Source organism: Panthera onca, chromosome D3 (genome assembly GCF_046562875.1).
Source record: "Panthera onca isolate mPanOnc1 chromosome D3, mPanOnc1 haplotype 2, whole genome shotgun sequence".
Classification (NCBI taxonomy): domain Eukaryota; kingdom Metazoa; phylum Chordata; class Mammalia; order Carnivora; family Felidae; genus Panthera; species Panthera onca.
Window position 1 is genome coordinate 82,689,010 of NC_138350.1, and position 22,590 is coordinate 82,711,599.

Consider the following 22,590-nt stretch of genomic DNA (forward strand, 5'->3'; position numbering starts at 1 on the left):
ACCCTCATGCTCTCTCTCTCTCTCAAAATAAAAAAAATAAACATGAAAAAAAAAAGAGAATAGGTTCCCAGCAGTTAAAGCCCCCTTATTTTTCTTCAAAAATACTCTTCTTTGGATCATTCCCTATAGTATATCACTGTGATATTCAATTTCCCATCTTAATAAATGATTAAATAATGGTAAGTAACAACAACAAAATCCTCTTTACCTTTATCTCCTTCTACCTAGTGCCTTACATCTCTATTTTTTCCCTGTGGCATAACATCTTTTAAAGTTGGCTAAATTCGCTGTAACTTCCTCTTCTCCATTCATTCACGCAATAGAATAATCTTCAGAATATTGCAGCTGCATCAATTCAACCAAAATCACTAGGAGCCTCTTACTTGCCAAATCAAAAGTCACTACAGCCAGTACACTTTGATTTTATTTAACAGAGTTGGAGGATCTCTTCCTTTGTAACACCTCTTTTCATGTCTTTCTTTGTCCTCTATCACTGACCAATCTCATTCATTCTAATTTCCCAGTCAACCCCCTTTTTAATCTGCTCACCTAGTATGCTTTTCTCTTCTCTACCTACGTTCTCTGCCAAGGGGATCTCACCCATCGTCATGCTTACAGACTCGCTCTATCAATCACTCCCATATTGATATAGGCAATTCTTATCCTACCGCAATGTGAATCTTTTTCTAGAATATGGCATGACTGTATTCTTTGTAATCCACTTCAAATATCATTTCCTAAAAGTCCCACCTTCTCCAGTCAATTAATCATCATCATATTTCACTCATAATTAACACTTTCATAATGGAAAGCATCAAGGGTCACCTTATTTAAAATAGTTATTGTTCGCTGTGTTAGAACTAAGATATAGGTTTCATACTAGCAATTACTTCCAAAATTATATTTCACAAAATTTGCTAGTAAATGTTAGGTCCATAATGTATGCTGTTTAAAAAAAAAGGAGGGGGGGGGGGGGGAGAAGGAGGAGGGGGAGGGGAGAAATGAAATGTTTCACTGCCTGACTACCAAACGCAATATTCATGTGTCGTTTACGTCTAATAATAATCGGTCTTGATACATATTCACAGCTAAATTTGTTTATGTTGTAAAGACCTATGTTCTGAATGCACGTAGAAAGAAGTCTTTAAATTGCTTCCCGGACTGTTAAAAAACAAAGAATCAGGAAAATATACAGTAGAATATACACTTTTGGAATTGTTGGCTAATCAATCAGGTGGTTAGGTAAAGCAGTTTTAAAGCATGTTAGTATAACTTAAAATGACCATTATTGAATAGAATTTATCACACTTAAGAAAATTTTATGAACTTAATTTTACTATATATTGTGCTGCCAACATTTTCTGAATGAATGAATGAGTGGACAAACTTTGCACAGCCACACCATAATTCCCCTCTATTAGAAAGACATTTCTGAATTTCAGTGCAGTCAGTTCTTATATCTTATGGAAACCACTTGCTTCTACAGGCATTATATTGAAGATATTTATAAAAATAACAGTAGGTATGAAAGGAACTTTGAAAATAAATACAGTTGCACAGAGGCGTCCGACCCCTTTTTTTGTTTTTAGTCTTTATGTTCCATGACTTTGAAGCATATAGTACTTTTGTCTTATAAATTGGATTCTATGATTTATACATGCATATCTTTCCAGATGGCCGTGCGTACTTTTTTTCAGAGACAAAATTATATCTTGTTTTGGAAAATACCTTCTTGTAATGGAGAAACTAGTAAGTGAATAAGCTAAAGAATTTTATAAATCACTAAAAACCACATATTTAACCCTTTTCTTCTATTGCCTTGAAGACTGAGATATTTTAACAAGACAACTAATGTATTAAAATATAGTACCATTGTTTACAAAATTTAAATGATAGTCTAATTTTTAAAATTATTTGACTTAACATGTTTGTAGAAGGAAGTACGAGTGTGGAACTTTAATTCGCTTCCAAAACATTAGCTCAAAAATTTCAATCTGTTGTAATTGTTAATATATCTTTGATGTAAATTAATATGCAATACCTTCTGGAGACATCTCTGGTACAATGGCCTCATAAGGTTCATCTAGGAATTTTGGTTCATTGTCATTGATATCCGAAACTCTGATGACAAACTCAGACTCAGGTTCCACAGCCCTTCCAGTAGTGCTGTCTATTACCTGGGCTCTTAGAGTGTAGAGGGATCGTTCCTCTCTATCAAGCTTCTGGACGGCAAAAATGTCACCTGTTCTCTCATCAATGACAAAAATACTTCCAGCTCCAGCTCCCAAAAGCTTGTACTGGAAAGAGTTGTTTCCATTGTCTAAATCAGATCTTAGCTGCAAGTGCAAAGAGGGATAATTTAGTTTCCAGACATATTTAAATGGACAAATCAATTTTAATGATTTTATTTTCCTGTCTGTTCATTTTCCCCCATGTTAATAACCCCATGCAATTCCCATAGGATATTAAATCAGGTGAAATATTAATTTTAAGATTAAATTGTGTCATCAAGCAGAGGAGTCTGATATTTCAGTATAAGTAACTGTACAAATCTTATTACTCTAAATAGATTATTCTAATTAGAAACTAATAATTGAAAAACAAAGTGCCTTTCATAAATGATGCACACCAAAGTTGGTGGCTCATGTTTACTCTATGATTACATTCTGAGTCACTAAAACCATGCTCTCAAATATTTGCGTTAGATTGGGACCTAGAGACTGATAGGCAGATAATAGTCTAGATAAACAGTGGTATTCTATCTCTAGGTTAAAAACATGTAGGAAATACGAAAATATTACCAAGAAAATAAGGGAGCATGTTGGGAAGGTAACGATAGCTGAGCCATCCATTTTGGCATTTACAACATGCTATAAAATGTACAAATCGTTTTCTATATGATTTCCCAATTTATCCTCATAGTATCACAAGATAAAAACTATTGACATAATCATTTCTACAGAGAAAGAGAGACTGAAAAATGTTTAAACGTTCACAGAGTCATGGTTTTGTATAAGTTTATGATTTAGGTCATGGTTTTGTATAAGTTTATGATTTAGACAACAGGTCTGTCTGACCCCAAGAGCCTCTCCTGCAAACCACTAGGTAAAATGGTCTTTTATGGCTTGAGTTTTGCCAAATTAGATCTAACTCTTTCTTCCCAACATGTTCTATTCAATTGTCAAATATGTCTTTTCTTCTTGGATCCTAATTATTTTTATGTTTAAAAGCAAAGTGAATTTGTTCGTTCATAATGTTAATGGACTTCTGAATTTGCTATATAAAAACAAGGGTTATTATGATATAGGCAACACTGGTTGCTTGTTCATATCTAAATTACCTTTACATAAAGAGAAGTATGCCATCATCCTGAAATTATTGTGAATCCCTGGTTTTCTTGATTCATCATTTACAAATAAGCCCTTCTTTACAGTAAGAGCTTCCTGAAAATTTACAAAGCTAACCAAGAAACACAATCTTAAACAAATTCATAACTTTTCTGATAGTTCAAGGTACAGTGGACTAATTAATATTTTTCTATGTGATTGTGTGGAATACCTGAAGGTAGCTACAACAATTAATTTTAATAATGTGTTGAATAACACGGCTATTCAATGAAAGAAACAGATTGGGAATAGTAATAATAATGCTATAATAAAAGATCTATAGCTCTTTTAATGTGATGGTTCTTCACTACTCATAAGATAAAAAGGAAGTCTCCATGCCTTACTGATAAGAGATTAAGGGAAACAAGTGTCCTTTCCAATAATTATATCAAAGGAAAGTTATGTATGTCCTATGTTTTTCAGGTATCATTTTAATATAATTTGAAAATTTGATTCAATATTAGGATGATGATAAGTCAAATTTAGTAATGAGTAAATGTATTCCAAGTATCTGCACAGTATAATTTTCATAGATCAGTGAGTTTGGTCCTTTCATGGACCCATTTGAAGTAAAAACATAAAAATAAAAAAAAAATGTATATATATATTTACTTAAATATACATGAATATATATTAAGTATCTGCCTTTTAAGGTCACAAAATTCGTAAGTTAAAGACATTTCAATTTCATGAATTCTAGTGTCATGATATTTTCTTTCTTTTTAATTTTTTAAATGTTTTTATTTATTTTTTATACAGAGAGACAGAGCGTGAGCAGGGGAGGGGCAGAGAGAGAGGGAGACACAGAATCTGAAGTAGCTCCAGGCTCCGAGCTGTCAGCACAGAGCCTGACATGGGGCTTGAACCCGCAAAGTGGGAGATCATGACTTGAGCCGAAGTGGGACGCTCAACCGACTGAGCCACCCAGGCGCCCCTCCAGTGTCATGATATTTTCTATATTTCTATTCAAAACTACTTTTTTCAATCAGGCAATTACCATTGATTTGGCAAATCAGTATGCCTTTACATTTTTACTTAATTGTGCTTTCCAAACCTAATCTCTGTTAACAAATAGTGCAAAAAGAAAGTCATCTTGGACACATCAGCTACATTTTATTTTCACCAGCTCTTTAATGACAACACCTAGGTATTCATTATTACTCTCTTTTAAAGCAGTTACCTGTGTGTTATTTAAGTCGAATGACAGTGTTTCAAGGCAAAACATCCGTTAGAATATTTTCACAAGTATTTTTATAGAATGAAAAAATAGGCAAAACCAACCACCACGTGAACGGAACAGGAGATGTGCCGGGAGCACCGGGAGCACAAAAACACAAACTAGAAAATGTGACAGTTAGCCAGGGAGGTAGTCTCTGCTCTGACTGTACTGAGGCACTTCCCTGCAGAGTCTCATTCACTAAAAGTTCCCCGTCTGTGTGAGTCTGTCACCCCACTCACTGATGGCAGAGCATATGGTACTCCGTGGGCTCCACCGCAAATGCGACTAGAGACTCAGTTAACCAGCAGACACTTAACTATGGACCTCATTTGTGCCATCCTGCCTGTGATTTACCTGGAGTCATCTTAGAGAATAAAGAGATGAGAAATCTGACTCACAGCAGGAACACATACATGCACAAACGTTTGAAATCTGTTTGCATAAGATCCCAACCTAAGCCTTTGGTAGAGTATACACATACACATTCACCAGAGGTGATAGACGAACTCCTCTGGAATCTGGACATCGTGCTAACGCTGAAGCTTTCCTGAAAGGGCCAGGGAAAGGGAGTTCATGAATTTTGAGTGCTTCACCCTTTGGGCCCAATTAAATTTTAGTGCCAGTTAATTAGTGGTTAAACTTATTTCAGTTCATTCATCTAGAGAAAGATCCTTAGAAAAAGGACACGGTATTGTAATTACCTCTGTTTAAAGAATATTGAATGATAATAAAAACCAAAAACATAAATAGGGAACATTCTATCTCATTAGGAAATTTAAATATATATATATCTTAAAGATATATACATATATCCTACAAGAAAGTAAAAAATAATTATTCTTTATACTTCATAATTAAATGAAGTGTGTATGCTCTTGAAGCTACTTAACTGTAAAAGGGCTTGGTATTAATCTGCTTCATGAAAAATTAATGATGGGTAAATCAACACCTACTGAGCATAGTAGAAACTCAGGCTAAATACTGTTGGTAAACATTATTATTCTCAGTGTGGTTGCTTTGATCCATTACCAAAAATAACACCATCACATTTCCAGATGTTGATAAATGAGGGCTCTATTTTCATATGGGAGACAAAAGTGAAATTCGAAAATCAGAGGTTTCCTTCCTCCTTAAGTTTTCCAGGTATTTTAGGTGCTTGAAAATCAGAAACAATTAATTAGGCCGATGGCTAAAGCTTCCTAAGGGTTCCACTGAGAAAATGTATGACGCATCAAATGCCTTAAAACTTCCTCAACCCATCCATTTAGATTTACATAATAGTATTTCCTGTAACACTCTGATAAAATCAGTACCTGGCCAATGTGATAATTAGTCTTATTCATTTCCTCTGGTACAAAAAACTGGTTCCACATCCAACCACGCTTCACTCTCAAATGAGAATCCACTGGGTGCTTAACTTCCTCTGTTTGAGAGATTTCTGTTGCCATAAAGCAAGGCCATAGGAGAGAAATTCCCAACGTAAAAGGCAGCAATAAGCAATAATCCATTCTGCTCGTTTGATTCCAACTGGTATTCTTCGGAGGAAACAGTAGCTGCAAACAAAAATTGTGTGTTCCTTTAGAATCTTTTTATGCGCGTTAGGTATCTTACATATTCCGAAAGAACAAGAAACACAACAAAATTTTACATTTAAAATAACATTTGCTCACATAATTGCTAAAGAAAGGATAGAACTTTTGCATCCATAAAAGTAGGAACAACAATATACATTTAATTTATCATCCAATTACGCTTGTTATATTTTGCAGCTCAGCAATAATTTGAATGGCATAATTAGAAACTTCTGCCCAAGCACTGTCCATTTTAAGCTGTAGTCATAAATCTGCCTGAAGGTTGAAAAGTTGATCTGGCAATCTCCTTGATTGACAGTTGATACTGAAATTAGATTTTTTTTCTTTAATTTAAAAATTCTATCTCCGTAAAACTCAAACTACCCCATTAAAACAAGTCAAGGCAGGGGGAAAATGTAATCTTCTACTCCCCTTTTTCAATAGCAATAAATTTTCTTACCCAATTTCCCAAGTTATAGCATTTTATCTAGTATTAACTAGACAAAATGACAACTCATCTTGAAACCTGGAGGATTTCATAATCGGTTATGCTGAAGTTATAAAACACTCTGTGAATAGAAAACCCGTGCAAGATATTTACCATTTTATATTATGAAGGGTATGAAATGGTTTTCATCTTAACAAAGAGACGATGCTATTTTTAGAAAATAAATACAAAAATATTGTGTCTGAGTACAAATGTCTGATTATTTATGATATAGAAGATGGAGAAAAAAGATATCTTCTAGGGGCATCTAGTTGGTTGAGCATCTGACTCTTGGTTTCAGCTCAGGTCATGTTCTCAGGTTCATGGGATCGAGTCCCATGTTGGGTTCTGCACTAGCAGAGTGGAGCCTGCTTGGGATTCTCGGTCTTCCTCTCTCTCTGCTCCTGTCCTCCTTGAGCTGTCTCTCTTTCTCTCAAAATAATAAAAAAAGAAAGATATCTTCTATTATTTAAATATTAAAAGAGAAACTCTAAACTATTGAATTTTACAGGTAAAACTTTCCATTTAATGGATACTGATCATGCAATTCTCTTTGAAATGACTGGTAATTCTCACCCTTATAGGAAATGGAATATCTTTGCACTTACCACATTGACATAGCACCTCTATATAACCAAACTGGATTTGTTTCTTTGGGACTCATGAAGAAAAATAATTTTGTCAAATCTACAAAGAGTTTAACACTATACAATCAACAGAAAATTCAGAGTCCCTATTTCTGTTACGAGTTTCCTGTATGATTTCACTTTGAATCTTCTCCACATATTTTTGAACAACCCTTGAGAGATATTTTAGGGCTTTGGCTCTTGTTAGAAGAGTTGTTAAAAAACACCTAATTAAGACAGAACACATTGTCATAAATGGGCATTCTGTGGTGCCTCTCCTTCAAGCAGATGCATTCTTCGTTATATATTTACTTAATGAAGGTCATGAAATTCAACTGATGTGAAAACTAAAGATGGATTTCATCCTAATGTTGAATATTTGAAATCCAAATAATAATGTCTATTGTTTAGAAATTGTGAATCTATATTTTTGATACCCAATAAATAATGAAAGCAGTCAGAACAAGCTCAGTTTCCTAATGAGGATGCTATTTTGTATAAATTTGGAAAAGTATCACTAACAGTGATGTGAAGTTATAATTATAGTGTTGGGTAAATACATTTATGTCAACTTTATGTTATTATATTTTCATTCATCTAGGAAAAAAAAGTGAGGGGTTTTAGGAAACATGCTGTACTAGATTCAAAGATATTTAAAACACACAAGAATAAGTATAAAAAAGGACATTATCTAGAACCTGATTTGCACAAACCTATTTTTTTAATATTTCAGGGTTTTGTTTTAATTTTAGTTAACATATAGTGTAATATTAGTTTCAGGAGAATTTAGTGATTCATCACTGACATGTTATACCAGTTCTCATCCCAAGCACCCTCCTTAATACCCATTAACCATTTAGCCCCTCCCTCTGCCTACCTCTCCTTCAGCTATCCTCAGTTTGTTCTCTGTATTTAAAAGTCTCTTATGGTTTGCCTCCCTCTCTCTCTCTTTTTTTTTTCTTTTCCTATGTTCATCTATTTGGTTTCTTAAATCATAAATATGAGTGAAATCATATGGTATTTTGTCTTTTTATGAGTGACTGACTTCACTTAGCATAATACACTCTACCTCTGTCCATGCCATTTCAAATGGCAAGATCTCATTCTTTTTGATGGCATGGTAACACTCCATTGTATATATATACCACTTCTTCATCCATTCATCAGTGGATAGACCTTCAGGCTCTTGCCATAATTTGGCTATTGTTGATAATATTTCTATAAACATTGGGGTGCATGTGCCCTTTTGAATCTGTATTTTTGTATCCCTTGGATAAATACCTAGTAGTGCAATGGCTGGCTCGTAGCAAAGTTCTTTTAACCTTTTGAGGAAACTCCATTCTGTTTTCTAGGGTGGCTGCACCAGTTTGCATTCCCATCCACAGCGTAAGAGGGTTCCCCTTTCTCCACATCCTCACCAACACCTGTTGTTTCCTGTGTTGTTAATTCTAGCCATTCTGACTTGTGTGAGGTGGTATCTCACCGTGGTTTTGATGTATTTCCCTGATGATGAGCAATGTTGAGCATCTTTTCACGTGTGTTAGTTACCTAGATGTCTTCTTTGGGAAAATGTCTATTCATGTCCTCTGCCCATGTCTTTACCGGATTATTTGTTTATTGGGTATTGAGTTGTATCACGTTTTTATACATTTTGGATATTAACCCTTTTTAGATATGTCGTTTGCAAATATCTTCTCCCGTTCCATAAGTTGCCTTTGAGTGTTGTTGATTGTTTCCTTTGCTGTGCAGAAGTTTTTATCTTGATGAAGTTCCAACAGTTCATTTTTGCTTTTGTTTCCCTTACCTATGGAGACGTGTCTAGTTAGAAGTTGCTGTGGCCAGGGTCAAAGATATTGCTGCCTATGTTCTGCTCTAGGATTTTGATGATTTCCTGTCTCACATTTAGGTCTTTCATTCATTTTTAACTTATTGTTGTGTATGGTGTAATAAAGTAATCCATTTTCATTCTTCTGCATGTTGCTGTTCAGTTTTCCCAACACCATTTGTTGAAGAGACTGTCTTTTTTTCCATTGGATATTCTTTCCTGCTTCATCAAAGATTAGTTGGCCATAGAGTTGTGGACCCATTTCTGGGTTTTCTATTCCGCTCCATTGATCTATGTGTCTGTGTTCGTGCCAGTGCCATACTGTCTTGATGACCACAGTTTTGTACTGTAACTTGAAGTCCAGAATCATGATGCCTCCAGCTTTGCTTTCTTTTTCAATATTTCTTTAGCTGTTTGGGGTCTTCTGTTGTTCCATACAAATTTTAGGATTATTCCTTCTATCTCTGTGAAAAATGCTGGTGTTATATTGACAGGAATTGCAACAAATGTGTAGATTGCTTTGGGTGGTATAGACATTTTAACAACATTTTTTCTTCTAATCTACGAACATAGAATGTTTTTCCATTTCTTTATGTCTTCTTCAATTTCTTTTACAAGTGTTCTGCAGTTTTCGGAGTACAGATCTTTTACTTCTTTGGTTAGGTTATTCCTAGGTATCTTATGGTTTTTTGGTGCAATTGTAAATGGAATTGATTCCTTGATTTCTCTTTCTGCTGCTTCATTATTGTGTATAGAGATGCAACAGATTTCTGAATGCTGATTTTGTATCTTGCGACTTTATTGAATTCTTGTATCAATTCTAGCAATTTTTTTTGGTTGAGTCTTTTGGATTTTCTGTATAGAGTAACATGTTGTCTTGAATAGTGAAAGTTTGACGTCTTTCTCATCAATTTGGATGCCTTTTATTTCTTTATGTTGTCTGCTGACAGTACTACGTTAAATAACATCGGTGGAAGTGGACATCCCTGTCTTACTCCTGACTTTAGTGGGAAAGCTCGCAATTTTCCCTACTGATGATGCTATTGGCTGTGGGTCTTAATGCATACAGGGTCTTTTGCACATGGCCTTTATGTCGTTGAGGTATATTCCCTCTATCCCTCCTCTATTGAGTGTTTTTATTAAAAATGAATGCTGTACCTTGTCAAATGCTTTTTCTGCATCTATTGATATCGGATGGCTCTTACCCTTTCTTTTATTAATATGGTGTATCATGCTGATTGATTTGTGAATATTGAACCACGCTTACAGCCTAGGAATAAATCCCACTTGATCATGGCAAATAATTCTTTAAATGTACTGTTGGGTACAGTTTCCTAGTATCTTGTTGAGAATTTTTGCATCCATGTACATCAGGGATATTGGACTGTAATTCTCCTTTTTCTTGGGGTCTTTGTCTGGTTTGGGAATCAAGGGAATCTAGCCCCATAGAATGCCTGTGAAAGTTTTCTTTCCATTTTAATTTTTTGGAACAGTTTGAGAAGAATAGGTATTAATTTGTTAAATGTTTGATAGAAGTCCTCTTGGAAGCCCTCTGGTCTTGGACTTTTGTTTGGTGGGAGATTTTTGATTACTGATTTCATTTCTTTGCTGGTTATTGTTCTGTTCAAATTTTTTATTTCTTCCTGTTTCAGTTTTGGTCATTTATATGTTTCTAGGAATTTATCCATTTCTTCCAGAATGTTCAATTGTTAGCACCTAATTTCTCATACTATTCTCTTATAATTGTATTTATGTTGTGTTTGTTGTGATCTCTCCTCTCTCATTCATGATTTTATTTACTTGAGCCCTTTCTCTTTTATTTTTGATAAGCCTGTCTAGGGGTGTATCAATTTTACTAATTCTCTTAAAGAACTAACTCCTAGTTTTATTGATCTGTTCTATAGTATTGTTTCTATATAATTTATTTCTGTTTTCGTCTTTATTATTTCACTTCTTCTGCTGGCTTTAGGCTTTAGGCTTCATTTGCTGTTTCTTTTGTACAAACTTATTTTTATAGTTACATTTTTTTATCAATCTGTGAAAATATTTCATGATAATTCAATATCTTTAAATGATAAAAGAGAAACTATTGTGAATTTCATTAGTTGCGGAAGTTTCTTTGTGGTTATATAAAAACATACCCTATTTTTGGTCATGTCATGTATACTGAAGTATGTTGGTGTTGGATATAACATGACATCTAGAATTTTTTTTAAAGCATTTCAGAAAGAGTAGGAGCATTTAGGAGCAGGTAAAACCAAGCACAGGCTTGATAATTAATTCTTGAAATTGGGTCATGAGCATTGGCATAGCTATTATTTTATTCTTCACTTGTATTTAAAATTTGTATACTAAAACAACAATAATAATTTATTCTGTACTTCTTAAATCCATATGGTGGACAAAAATCATTAAACAGTTTAATATCAGATATTGATGAAAATGCATGAAGAACAGACTCCAATACAATGCTGATGAAATTGAAAATTTGGGCAATCATTTTGAGGAATAGTTTGGCCAAATCTATTATATTTAAAAATTAGTTTAGGGGCACCTGTGTTTGTGAGTTTGAGCCCCCTGTCAGGCTCTGTGCTGACAGCTCGGAGCCCGGAGCCTGCTTCAGATTCTGTGTCTCCCTCGCTCTCTGCCCCTCCCCTGCTCATGATCTGTCTCTGTCTCAAAAATAAACATTAAAAAATAGTTGAATGTATAAACTAACAGCTATTTTTTTTACTGCTTTATACATAGAGAAACCTTCAAATTTGTCCACTATGAGGCAAATACAAATTGGATTAATTTGGAAAAAGGATATGTGAAAAAAAAAAAAAGTTCTAATCAGGGTATTATATGATACCAATTATAAAGTGTTTCAAAATTATAAGATGATGCCCTAAAAGACTATTGTCATACACGGATTTTGTAAAGTCTAGGAAAAGAAAAATGATATGCAAGATTTATTATGGCATTTATACCATGACAGTAGGAAAAGAAACGGGTTTAAAGAAATTGAGAAATCTCTGTCACGTTTTTCTCCCTCTAAATAATCTCAAGTAAATATGTCAAATAATAACACTCATTAAATTTCTATCTTATATGTTTTTCAGATAAAGTATATGACTGAAGTGTTTTACAACTAAATTTAAAGTTAAAAGTTAAACTATCTTATTTCATAGTCCTAAATCATAATAAAACAGACATGAATACACTTTTATTTGAGCCTCTTACTATACAAATACAATAATGAAATGCAGTAGGTATGTGTGAATTATGAAATATTATGGCTTTGTTTATACTCTTCTAGATGCCAAATTATCTGTAATGGTCACACATTTCAGGGGAAGGGAAAATGTTTCAAATAATGGTCCACTTCTGATTGAAGAGTGTTGACAGCTGTCAGCAGGGCCAGACTGAGAAAAGTTCAAGGCAGAGTCTGGGCTAATAAGGAAAAATGTTATCAATTAGTGTGTCTGAAATGGGTCCTAGAGAAACAAGGAGTGACATTTCCGCCCTAAATCTGCAGTCCTGTTATATTTTCCAGTCAGGTGAATGTGGGGGTTAAAACCCGCATAATATTTCAATATGGAAAAATGCTAATACTGTGTCTCCTGGTAATTTGTTTAGATTAATTTCATTTCCAGTCCCTAGGCATATTTATAAATATTAAGTAAAAAGTAGAATGAACTGTATTTCAAAATACATAATGTATAAAAATTAAATGACATTGCTATTAACACAAAATTACATAATAAAATGATACTAATCTCTGAATAACAGTATTATAGTAAGTATCAACATATTATGTCCAAGTAGGATCATATAATTTGAATATTAGAAACTGTATTTTCTCTAATGTATTGCATCCCCATGTGAAGAAATTTATATCGAGACATTTTGAGTGACCTGTCCAGTAGCAAATAATTATTTACCGGTAGAGATAAGACTGGAAATGTAATCTTAAGGGCACAGAGTATATACTGTGCCTTACTGAATGGAAGAAAGAAAACACGTAGATACCTAACAATGTGCATGACCTCTGTCAGTGATAGTTCACCGTATTTGAATTAACTAAATATCTATAAATTGCATTTTAACGTCTGGACCAATCTTGAAACTAGACATAATAAAATGTTTTCCGTTATCTCCTTTTAGAGTACCTCTCCCCGCTTCTTCTAAAGATCATTGAGGTCAAAAAAAGGGAAGAATAAGTCAGAATGATGGATTTGGTGTCTGTGTGGGAGAAGATAAAAGTTGAAGCTAGAAGAATGTGGATTGGATAAATATAGAAACTTGATCCTATTTGTGATCTTTTTAAAAATCAAGTGAAACTTGGCAGCTTCATAGAGTGACACCACCCATAAAGGCTTTCAAAGGGCTTTCTTGGAACCGCTAATAGGAAATATAGAAAAAAATGTAAGTGGATATAGCTTGCATACATAAGTGAGAAGAAGTGATATATCTGGACCAAATTTGCAATAAAACATGTGCCAACTCTTTCTCTGTAGAAGTAGACGTAAAAGGTCTTTCTTTGTCACATTTATAAACTCTCGTGAAACATATTTTGCATATTGACTGGCACAAATAAAAGCATTTTGCTACAGATAAAGCAATACGAAGTCAGAGTGCCTGTATAAGAGTCTCTCAAGCCCTCTTTGGCATCACGGCCTTCCCCATTCACTATTTGTGTCATGTCTTGAGTTGTGGAGCCATTTCATCCCTGGGTTGGCTTCTAGGAACTCTGTTCTCAGCAGTGGAGAGGACTGTGGATTCTTGAGCACCATATTCAGTGTTAAACAATGACAAAATTGAGCCTGAATGTGAAAATATTCTAGAAGAAGAGACAGATTCCAACCGATGAAACACCCACTGGCAAAAACTCTCGTTTTAAAAAAATCTGGTATCCCACATTTTTCCACCTTCCACAAGCTACCAAAACATGATGTCTCATCATTTCAAGGCTGAATTGCTACATGTCTGCGCACCGAAGATTTGCCTAAAACCATTTTTGGACCGTATCCTTCATTACACGTTGCCAATGCAATTACTCTGCATGGGACTTAATTATATCTTTGCCATATTTGTAGTGATTTTAATTTGGTCACTGCATGTACATATGTTATTTCTTACACTTACTTTTCTGTGTGGCTGCAGTCAAACCTGTAAAATATTTTCTTTAGTGAAGTTTCTTTTTTCTCTTAATGTTCTTGTGAAAATATATAACATAGAACAACAAAGCAAAAAGAAAAAAAAACAACAAGAACGAGAAAGCAGTACTTTACTTCCAATATCTGACAAAATATCACTTACATTATTTGAGGAGATAAAACTGCACATATTTATCCATGCTTTCAGTTTCACTGTATAATTGAAAAACACTGGGAATTCCCTGAATACTCTAAATCTATTCATTTGGAGAGATATATAAAATTGGTCTCACAGTTAACAAAGAAACAAGTGAATAAAAACAAATTTCAAAATTCATATTAACATCATGCTATTCAGCCATTACATACGGTGCTGTAAAGTCATTTAATGATATGGAAATATGGCTGTAATGCTTCGATAGGTGAAGGAAATAAGTTAAATGCAAAGAAAATGAATCCATTAATTTAGTAAAAACTTATGTTGACAAATTCAGTGGAGGGAGCCTGAAAGACGATGCCCTCAAATACAGGTAGTAATCATATCTGCACTGAGAAATTATAGATCAATTAAAATTTTCCTCATGTGTATCACATTTTAATATTTATTACATGTCTACCCATAATTATGTAATAAATTATAAGACTGGGACGCCCGGGTGGCTAGGTTGGTTAAGCATCTGACTCTTGATCTCAGCTCAAGGTCTTGATCTAAGGGTCATGAGTTCAAGTCCCATATGTGGCTCCGTGCTGGGAGCCTCTTTAAAAACAAACAAACAAACAAACAAACATGTTACACGAGTTTATTTGGGGTTTATTTAGTACCATCGTGACGATCAAGAGACCACTATCGGCTGTCTCTGGGGCTGTTCTCCAGAGGCAGGTTGGTAGGTTGACGAGCCAAGGAAGGACTGAATGACTACACCAGCCGTACCACTAGCTGTGTGTCTTGACAGAAGTCTAAACTCTGGCTGCCTACTCATCTCATTTGAAAAACGAAGACCACGCCAGCGACACTCCCATGGAGTCATCTTGATTAAATGAGTCCATGTGCCTAGATATTGTCCGGCACCTATTGTTATGTAAGTGCTTTTAACTACATAAAAGTAGCTACCTATAAGTGGGTGATGACAATCTATTTCTCAACTTCAAAATATTCAGCTGTTATTTCTTCAAACAAGACAGACATATGAAAATAAAAGCCGTTATAAATGGCCATCACAAAATGCGTAGGATACATGGCACATAATGCATGGGTTCTACATGTATTCTCAAATGGTTTGAAAGTCTTTTTTTTTTTTTTTATTCTGGAACATGGCTATGTGACTGACAAATAAACATTGTCATGCTTGCAATAGTATGTGATAGTGTATGGATGTATACGGGCAGAAAGCAATCCCAGCGTGACTCAGAACAATTATGTTTTCAAAGAAGACTAATTATGACTTAAGGGATGGAAAATATTATAATCTATGCACTTATACAGTTGGTAACTGAATCTAATTATGAATTGTCTTTTCTATGACCTCGTCTTAGTTACATAAAGATAATTATTCCATCTGTGAAAACTTATAAAAATATAATGTCTTCTGAAAGGCTTGTGGAAAGCTAAAAAACTAAGCTCAACTAAGCCAGCTCCTCATAGGGAAAAACAGATGGCCATTAATATAATGTCTCCATCTTTAGAAAACCGTTGAGTGGCTTGGTCAAAATGATATATCAAAAGCCTAATAATTTGCGATGGTCAGGAAATCCTGAAGCTTAGGGGAGAAAGGAAAATTCCCAAAATCATGGTTTCTAAAATGCTACTTAATAAAAGTAAGATAAAACACTTCTCTCCCACAATTTAATTAAGCATGTCTAACTTCTGATATTAAGATCCAAATGTGTTAAGTAAGCAAATTTTATAAAACCTCAGTGAGAAACAAATAATAAAATACAGCTCTTAGGGCTGTGAGCAGTTAAATTATTACAGGGGAAGTATTCTTTTCCTTTCTCTCAAAATGAGAGAGAGAGAGAGAGAGCACACAAGTGGGGGAGAGGGCAGAGGGAGGTTGAGAGACAGAAACAGAGAGAGTCAGAGAATCTTAAGCAGGCTTCACGATCAGCACAGAGACTAACGCGGGACTCAGGCTCACAACCATGAGATCATGACCTGAGCCACAATCAAGAGTCAGGCACTTAATCGACTGAGCCACCCAGGCGCTCCCCCACCTTTCTTTTAATTTAAGGAGTTATGTGTTTATAAAAGGGGGAAAAATGCAGACTTTGAAATGTCTATTAACAGTCCCCTTTTATTCCATAAGTACCTTTATAATTACTGTTAGAGCAGTAGCATGGGTGGTTGGTGACAGGTTATAGACTATATCTTGAACTCGAATTTTTTTTTGTCAAACACTACCTCAATATTCACTCCAAAAAAAAGGTACTGTATATTTGTGGAAATCTATTTAACCCCTGTCCACTTACTGAAATACAAAAACAACTATCTTGAAACTGTTAGGTTGTTGTACTCTTTCAGCTGAAAAATCTTGGGAAATCTGTATTGTCTATTATGTTGTTTCCCATGTTAATGTCTGCCTTTATATTTAACTCACATACATATATATTTTTATTTTAATCCTTTTTAAATTAATCATTTAATATGATATTAGCTTTTAATTAAATATTTTGAATGTTTGAATCAGTGCTTCAAGGCCATCTGCAATTCCAGACCCTGGGATGTTGCTTCCCTGGATCTACTGACTCAGGCCCATGACTGTTTGTCCCTCACTTCAAGATGCCAGTGTATCCCAGCACTCAGACTAATCACAGTCTGCAGAAAAAGAGATGAGTCACAGAATCAGTAATACGGAAACAGCATTGACAACATTTGATGACCGACTGGATTTCAAGAGAGACTGTCTAGGGAATGTCAAAGGTAGGCTTCGAAATACTAAGGTATCTCCCTGCAAAACTTACAGGTGAAGATTCTAAGTGGGCACTTGGGGATTCCATACTCAGAATTGTAATTGTTGTCATGGGATGTTTCCTTTCACTCCATTGCTGTAATAAAGGCTTACTTTTAATTCTTTAGGATGACGTAATCCATCCCTAACCCCGGGATGATTAGCAAGCTGACATGGTTAGGAGGAGAACATGACCTGAGAGTAAAAAAAAAAAAAAAAAAAAAAGAACTAACATCTTTTGGTCACTGTGGTACACATACTATTGTATACCAATATCTCTCCTACAATTTGGCTGGGTTATGTGATTAGCTTTCTAACCATTTATAAATAAAGGTGATGGCTTATCACTTCAGACCTGGAGCAGTGAAAGACCTGTGAATAATTATTTTGTCTTTCTCTCTCCCTTCTCTGGCAATCAGATGCTGTAGTTATGAGATGATAGAACCTCAATCAAGGCAGGGGCACTGGCAACTGTGTGGAACTGAATATTGTACCCCCATGAGTCTCATTAAATATTTGTGGTACGAGGTTACTTGACTACATAGCCTAGCACCTTAATAAAACCCCCAACTATATTCCTGGAACCATACGAGGTACTTCGTGTTTCCTCTTGTTAATTTTCTTTGTAATCAGTGAGATATTAATTGTAAACCTCCGTTTAAAAAGAGAAGGAAGAAGGCCAAAGTGGGGTTATATAAACTAATGAGAAAAAAAGGAGTCACAAAGGCCAGCTATAGATAGTAGCTGGAATCAAGTCTTGTCAGAGTAATAAAAGAGATAAAAATGCCTGACCTGAAAGAATACAAGAAGTTGAATAGGGTCAGAGTGGGGGAGAAAGATGATGTGCCCAGGGACAAGTACATTTGCATATTAATTTCAAAAACATTATTTCAGACAGCGGCCCAAGTTAAGCCATTTCCAAGTTAAGACATTAAGGGTAGTTGAATAGGGTACAAATCTCCAGAGTCTGTATAATTCAGCTAATTTCTTCCTGTGTATATGTCAAGCCATGGCCTCTCTAGTTGAACCCAACCCAGTCTGGATTTTTTTAGGATATTTTCTCCACAATTTTAGGTACTGAATTAATTATTTGGCCATTTCCTCACTATTTTTGAAGCAAATACTTAAACTCTTTCATACTGAGTTTAATTTTTTCTTTTGCTTTCAAATATTAACCTTTTATTTATGTTGATATTCTAGACAGTAAAATATTTAGGTATACCTAAATCTCCAATAATAGTAGTAATTATATTTCTTCCTTTCTAATCATACCTCTCCTGCCCACTAACCCAACTGTTAAATCTGACCCTCCTAACTATTATCTGACTGATGGATTCAATTCAACTTGTTTACTTCAGGAAAAATTAATTGAATTATTGTGCGTAGACACTTGGATGTTCAGTCCTGTAGATTTCTATTCCCAGTTTCAAGCCCAGAGGCTATAACCACATGCTTGAGTTGAGTGCCAGAGAGAAAAATTTGAAAAGCCAAGGGCACATGGGACACACATGGCAATAAATAGCCAAGGTCTTGCTCATCTCACAATACCTAATAACCAATAATCTAAAAGTACATTACATGCATGCATACACACACACATAAAATTCCAAAATGTTTGCTTTTTCCCCATTTTCACAGGGAAAGGCTTTTAGTATTTAAACATTAAGTGAGATAAATATTGAGGGTTTTGTCATATATTTTAATATGCTAAAAAGTTACTTTCGTTCCTAGTTTTTAAAGAGTTTTTGTTATAAATATGTGGTGTTTTTTTTTGTTTTTGTTTTTTTTTTTTTTTTTTATAAAATGAGATTATGAATTGAGATTACCAGGTGGTTTCTTTCTTTCGATTTGGTCTGATAGGGTACAGAATAGAGTGAATAGTTTCAATAATATTGAGACATTCTTGCATTCCTAATGTATACATACCACTTTGTATGTATATAATACATAATAAAAACTTAATACTTAATCTATAAAGTGTAAGCTATATATGTTATATATTACAAACTACCTATGGTATATGTTGTAGGCAGTATATATATGTTACACAAAATATAAATTTTAAGATATATAATATAGACTATATAGCATATGATGATTTCCAGCTAATATCATATGAAAAATGATTCTACTAGTTCTTTCCTACACTGTCTTTTTTGGCATTAGGATATTATACCTATATAAACTGAATTGAGGAACTGTTGTGATTTGGATCACCATACAATATTCTAGAGAGTAGATTTATTTTTAATTGATCCCAAGTAGATTATATCTTCATAATTAGTTGAATCTGATTCATTTTTAGTTTCTGTGAATAAAAGTAATCAAAGTTGCATTCATTACACACAAAAACAAAAATTATGTTTAAACAAACAGAATGTTTTTTTTTTAAAGGCTTCTGCTGTGTGTGTGTGTGTGTGTGTGTGTGTGTGTGTGTGTGTAGTTCTATACAGGTTGAATACTATTATTCATGCAGATATGCCACTGATCCACCGATTAGAAAATATAATACATATCCCCAATTTCCTTTATTATCAGTTTAATTCTAATGAATATACAGCTTTCAGATAGTATAGAACCAATAAATAATGACTTTCAATGGTAAAAATAACTAAAAAAACAAATTTAGGAAATAAAAGCTTCATAGAACGATGAACAAAGTATACTTTTGAAGATTTCTTGAACCATGAAATAAATCATGGTTTAACAAAATCACCAGTTACCATGCATGTAAAGCATGAGAATTTCCACAATCATAAAATTATGCAAAGGGAGACATTTTTCCCCAAAACGTTGCTTGGATAAATATGAAACACTACGAGTTCATTATTTTCATCACATAAATAATATCTGGCAAATTGAATGTATGTATCACCATAGAAACAAGGAAAGGAAAAATATTTTTCTTACCAACAATGCATTCTACTGTCCCAAGAATGTATTACAAAATTATTTATTTTGTCTTCAATTTCCATTAAGTATATATTATTTTGTTTTTCACTTGTTGAAAATCTTTTTAGCCATTGCTTACTACAGTAAATAAAGACAGTTACCCTCTATTTGACATTTTTTTGCTGATGTTGTATTAGTAACTACATAACACATGGTCAAATATATCATCTAAATGTTCCTTTCTTCAATTATCAATTGTTTTCAGTACATATTTTTTATCACTATAATAGCTATAAATGTATTCTACCATCAAAAGCAATATTTAGTAAGCACCACTGCCAAATGGTGTGGAAAATATAATTTTGTATTGAAAAAGGCATAATATAAACATGACTTTTTAAAGACCTAAATCTTAGTGAATGGAAAAAAATTTAAAGCCATATACTTCATTGTGTGTGTGTGTGTATGTGTGTGCGTGTAGAATACACAATTTAAACATTTATAAAATAGTATCATAATTTTCTAAATTTTTTTCTTTTTAACGTTTATCTATGTTTGAAGGAAAGAGAGACAGGATGCAAGCAGGGGAGGGGGAGAGAGAGAGGGAGACACAGAATCTGAAGCAGGCTTCAGGCTCAAACCTGTTAGCCCAGAGCCTGATGCTGGGCTAGAATTCAAGAACCATGAGATAACGACGTAGGATGAAGTCAGATGCACAACTGATTGAGTCACCCAGACACCCCCTAAAGTATTTTTTACTGTTTCCTTGCTTATTTTGAGAGAGAGAGAGAGAGAGAGAGAGAGAGAGAGAGAGAGAAAGAACACACAAGTATGGGAGAAGCAGAGAGAGGGAGAGAGAGAATCCCAAGCAGGCTCTGCACTGTCAGCTCAGAGCCTGATGCACGGCTATATCCACAAACCACGAGATCATGACCTGAGCTGAAATCAATAGTCAGATGCTCAACTGACCCAGCCACCCAGGTGTCCCTAAAGCATTTATTATGTATGGAAAGGATCCCTTGTTCTTTAAATAAGTGTAAAGTAAACAATAACTTGGTTGATTCCATCACTCAATTTTTGGAAAATGATGTACTCACTTATTCACACTAGAATTAACTGAAAAGCTAAGTGAAATGTGGATACCACACTCCACAGATTCAGATTCATCATTTAGGTGTGTTTAACAGCTCCAGCGTGATTCTAAGGCAGATAGTTCAAGGATACCACGGCCATCATCCTCATCCTCACCATCACCATCATCACCATCATCGTTATCATCATCAACATCTTACCCAGCATACACTGGGTACTTACTTCATGGTTATTACTATACAAAGAGTATGCCATTCTTTAACTGATTTATCTTACAACAATTCTATGGCATATGTTCCATTATTATTACTATCTTATAAAGGCAGATAGTGAACCCATAGAAATAGCTTTGCTTAGCCATATAATAATTGGTCAGGCCAGAGTTAAATCCGAGCAATTTACTTCCTCCAGAGCTGGTACCCTTAAACTTACAGGAGCCATTTTCCAAATATGGATGCTATTCTAGAACATAAATATATGTGGAGATACTGGCCAGGATTTATTTCTAGAGCAGTTTCCCTATTCTCCTATGAGAAAAAAAAAATACTTAGGGTAAACTCCAATGTTGTAATACGTTTTTAGGTGCTAATCATTTATTCCTATAACTTTTACCACTATCTAGATATTTCATAAAAAAATACTCTCAAAGTTGAAATGCAATGGTATGAGGTAAAACTTCAATAGAATTTCTCATATTTTGTCACAGTTGAGTTGACACTCTTGGGCACACTCTGTGTTACCTATAGGAGACTATCAGGGAGTCACTTCCTTGGAGACTGCTCTGCAAGATGGAAAACGTGGCCATTTTGAATATTCAAGTCCATATCGCCCACCTTATCCTGCTTTTCTCTTTCTTCAAGAGAACAATTTGCAGGGGTCCTCAAACTTTTACTTTATGCCCTGGTCATGCAGTAGTAACGTTCTGGCTGCCAAATTACACCTAGAATAGATGGTTATGAGAAGTAATACAGATTGAGGATAGACAAAGGTAGGTTATGAAATAAGGAATTAAGTCAAATGAACTGTATAATTTCCAGCTGGTTCTTTTTCTTAATTATATTACTTAAATCTTCGTTTACTATTAAATGAATGCTGACCGTTAAGGAGAATCGGTATAAAATGTAAAGATTTGTGCCTCTATAATATTATAGTTGCATGACACCAGTCAAAGTACTTAAACACCATCAGACTGAGTTTCTCCAACTGCAAAATGAGATAACATACCTAACTTCTAGGTGTGCTGTGATAAGTCACATAAAAATAATTAGCTGGACCTGAAGCTTATGCTTTAAATATTCAATAAAGATAGTAATAATTATGTCACAAATAGATGCCATTTATTTAAATATTTATACTCCCAGGTTTCTTGGGAAAATTCTAATTAATCTCTTCCTGAAGTACAAAAC

At 34.4% G+C, this 22,590-nt stretch overlaps 1 protein-coding gene across 3 annotated transcripts in view; it reads right to left on the reverse strand.

The window, feature by feature from the left end:
• The window catches only part of CDH19 (cadherin 19), a 102,384-nt gene that overhangs the window by 69,583 nt on the left and 10,211 nt on the right, over positions 1-22,590 (reverse strand). For all 3 annotated transcript variants that reach the window (XM_060614052.3, XM_060614054.3, XM_060614055.3), the window contains exons 2-3: positions 5,919-6,158; positions 2,042-2,336 (exon numbers count right to left, since the gene is read on the reverse strand). In XM_060614052.3, the coding sequence (XP_060470035.3) occupies positions 2,042-2,336; positions 5,919-6,113 (490 nt within the window). In that variant the 5' untranslated portion in view covers positions 6,114-6,158. The remainder of the gene's footprint in view (positions 1-2,041; positions 2,337-5,918; positions 6,159-22,590) is intronic.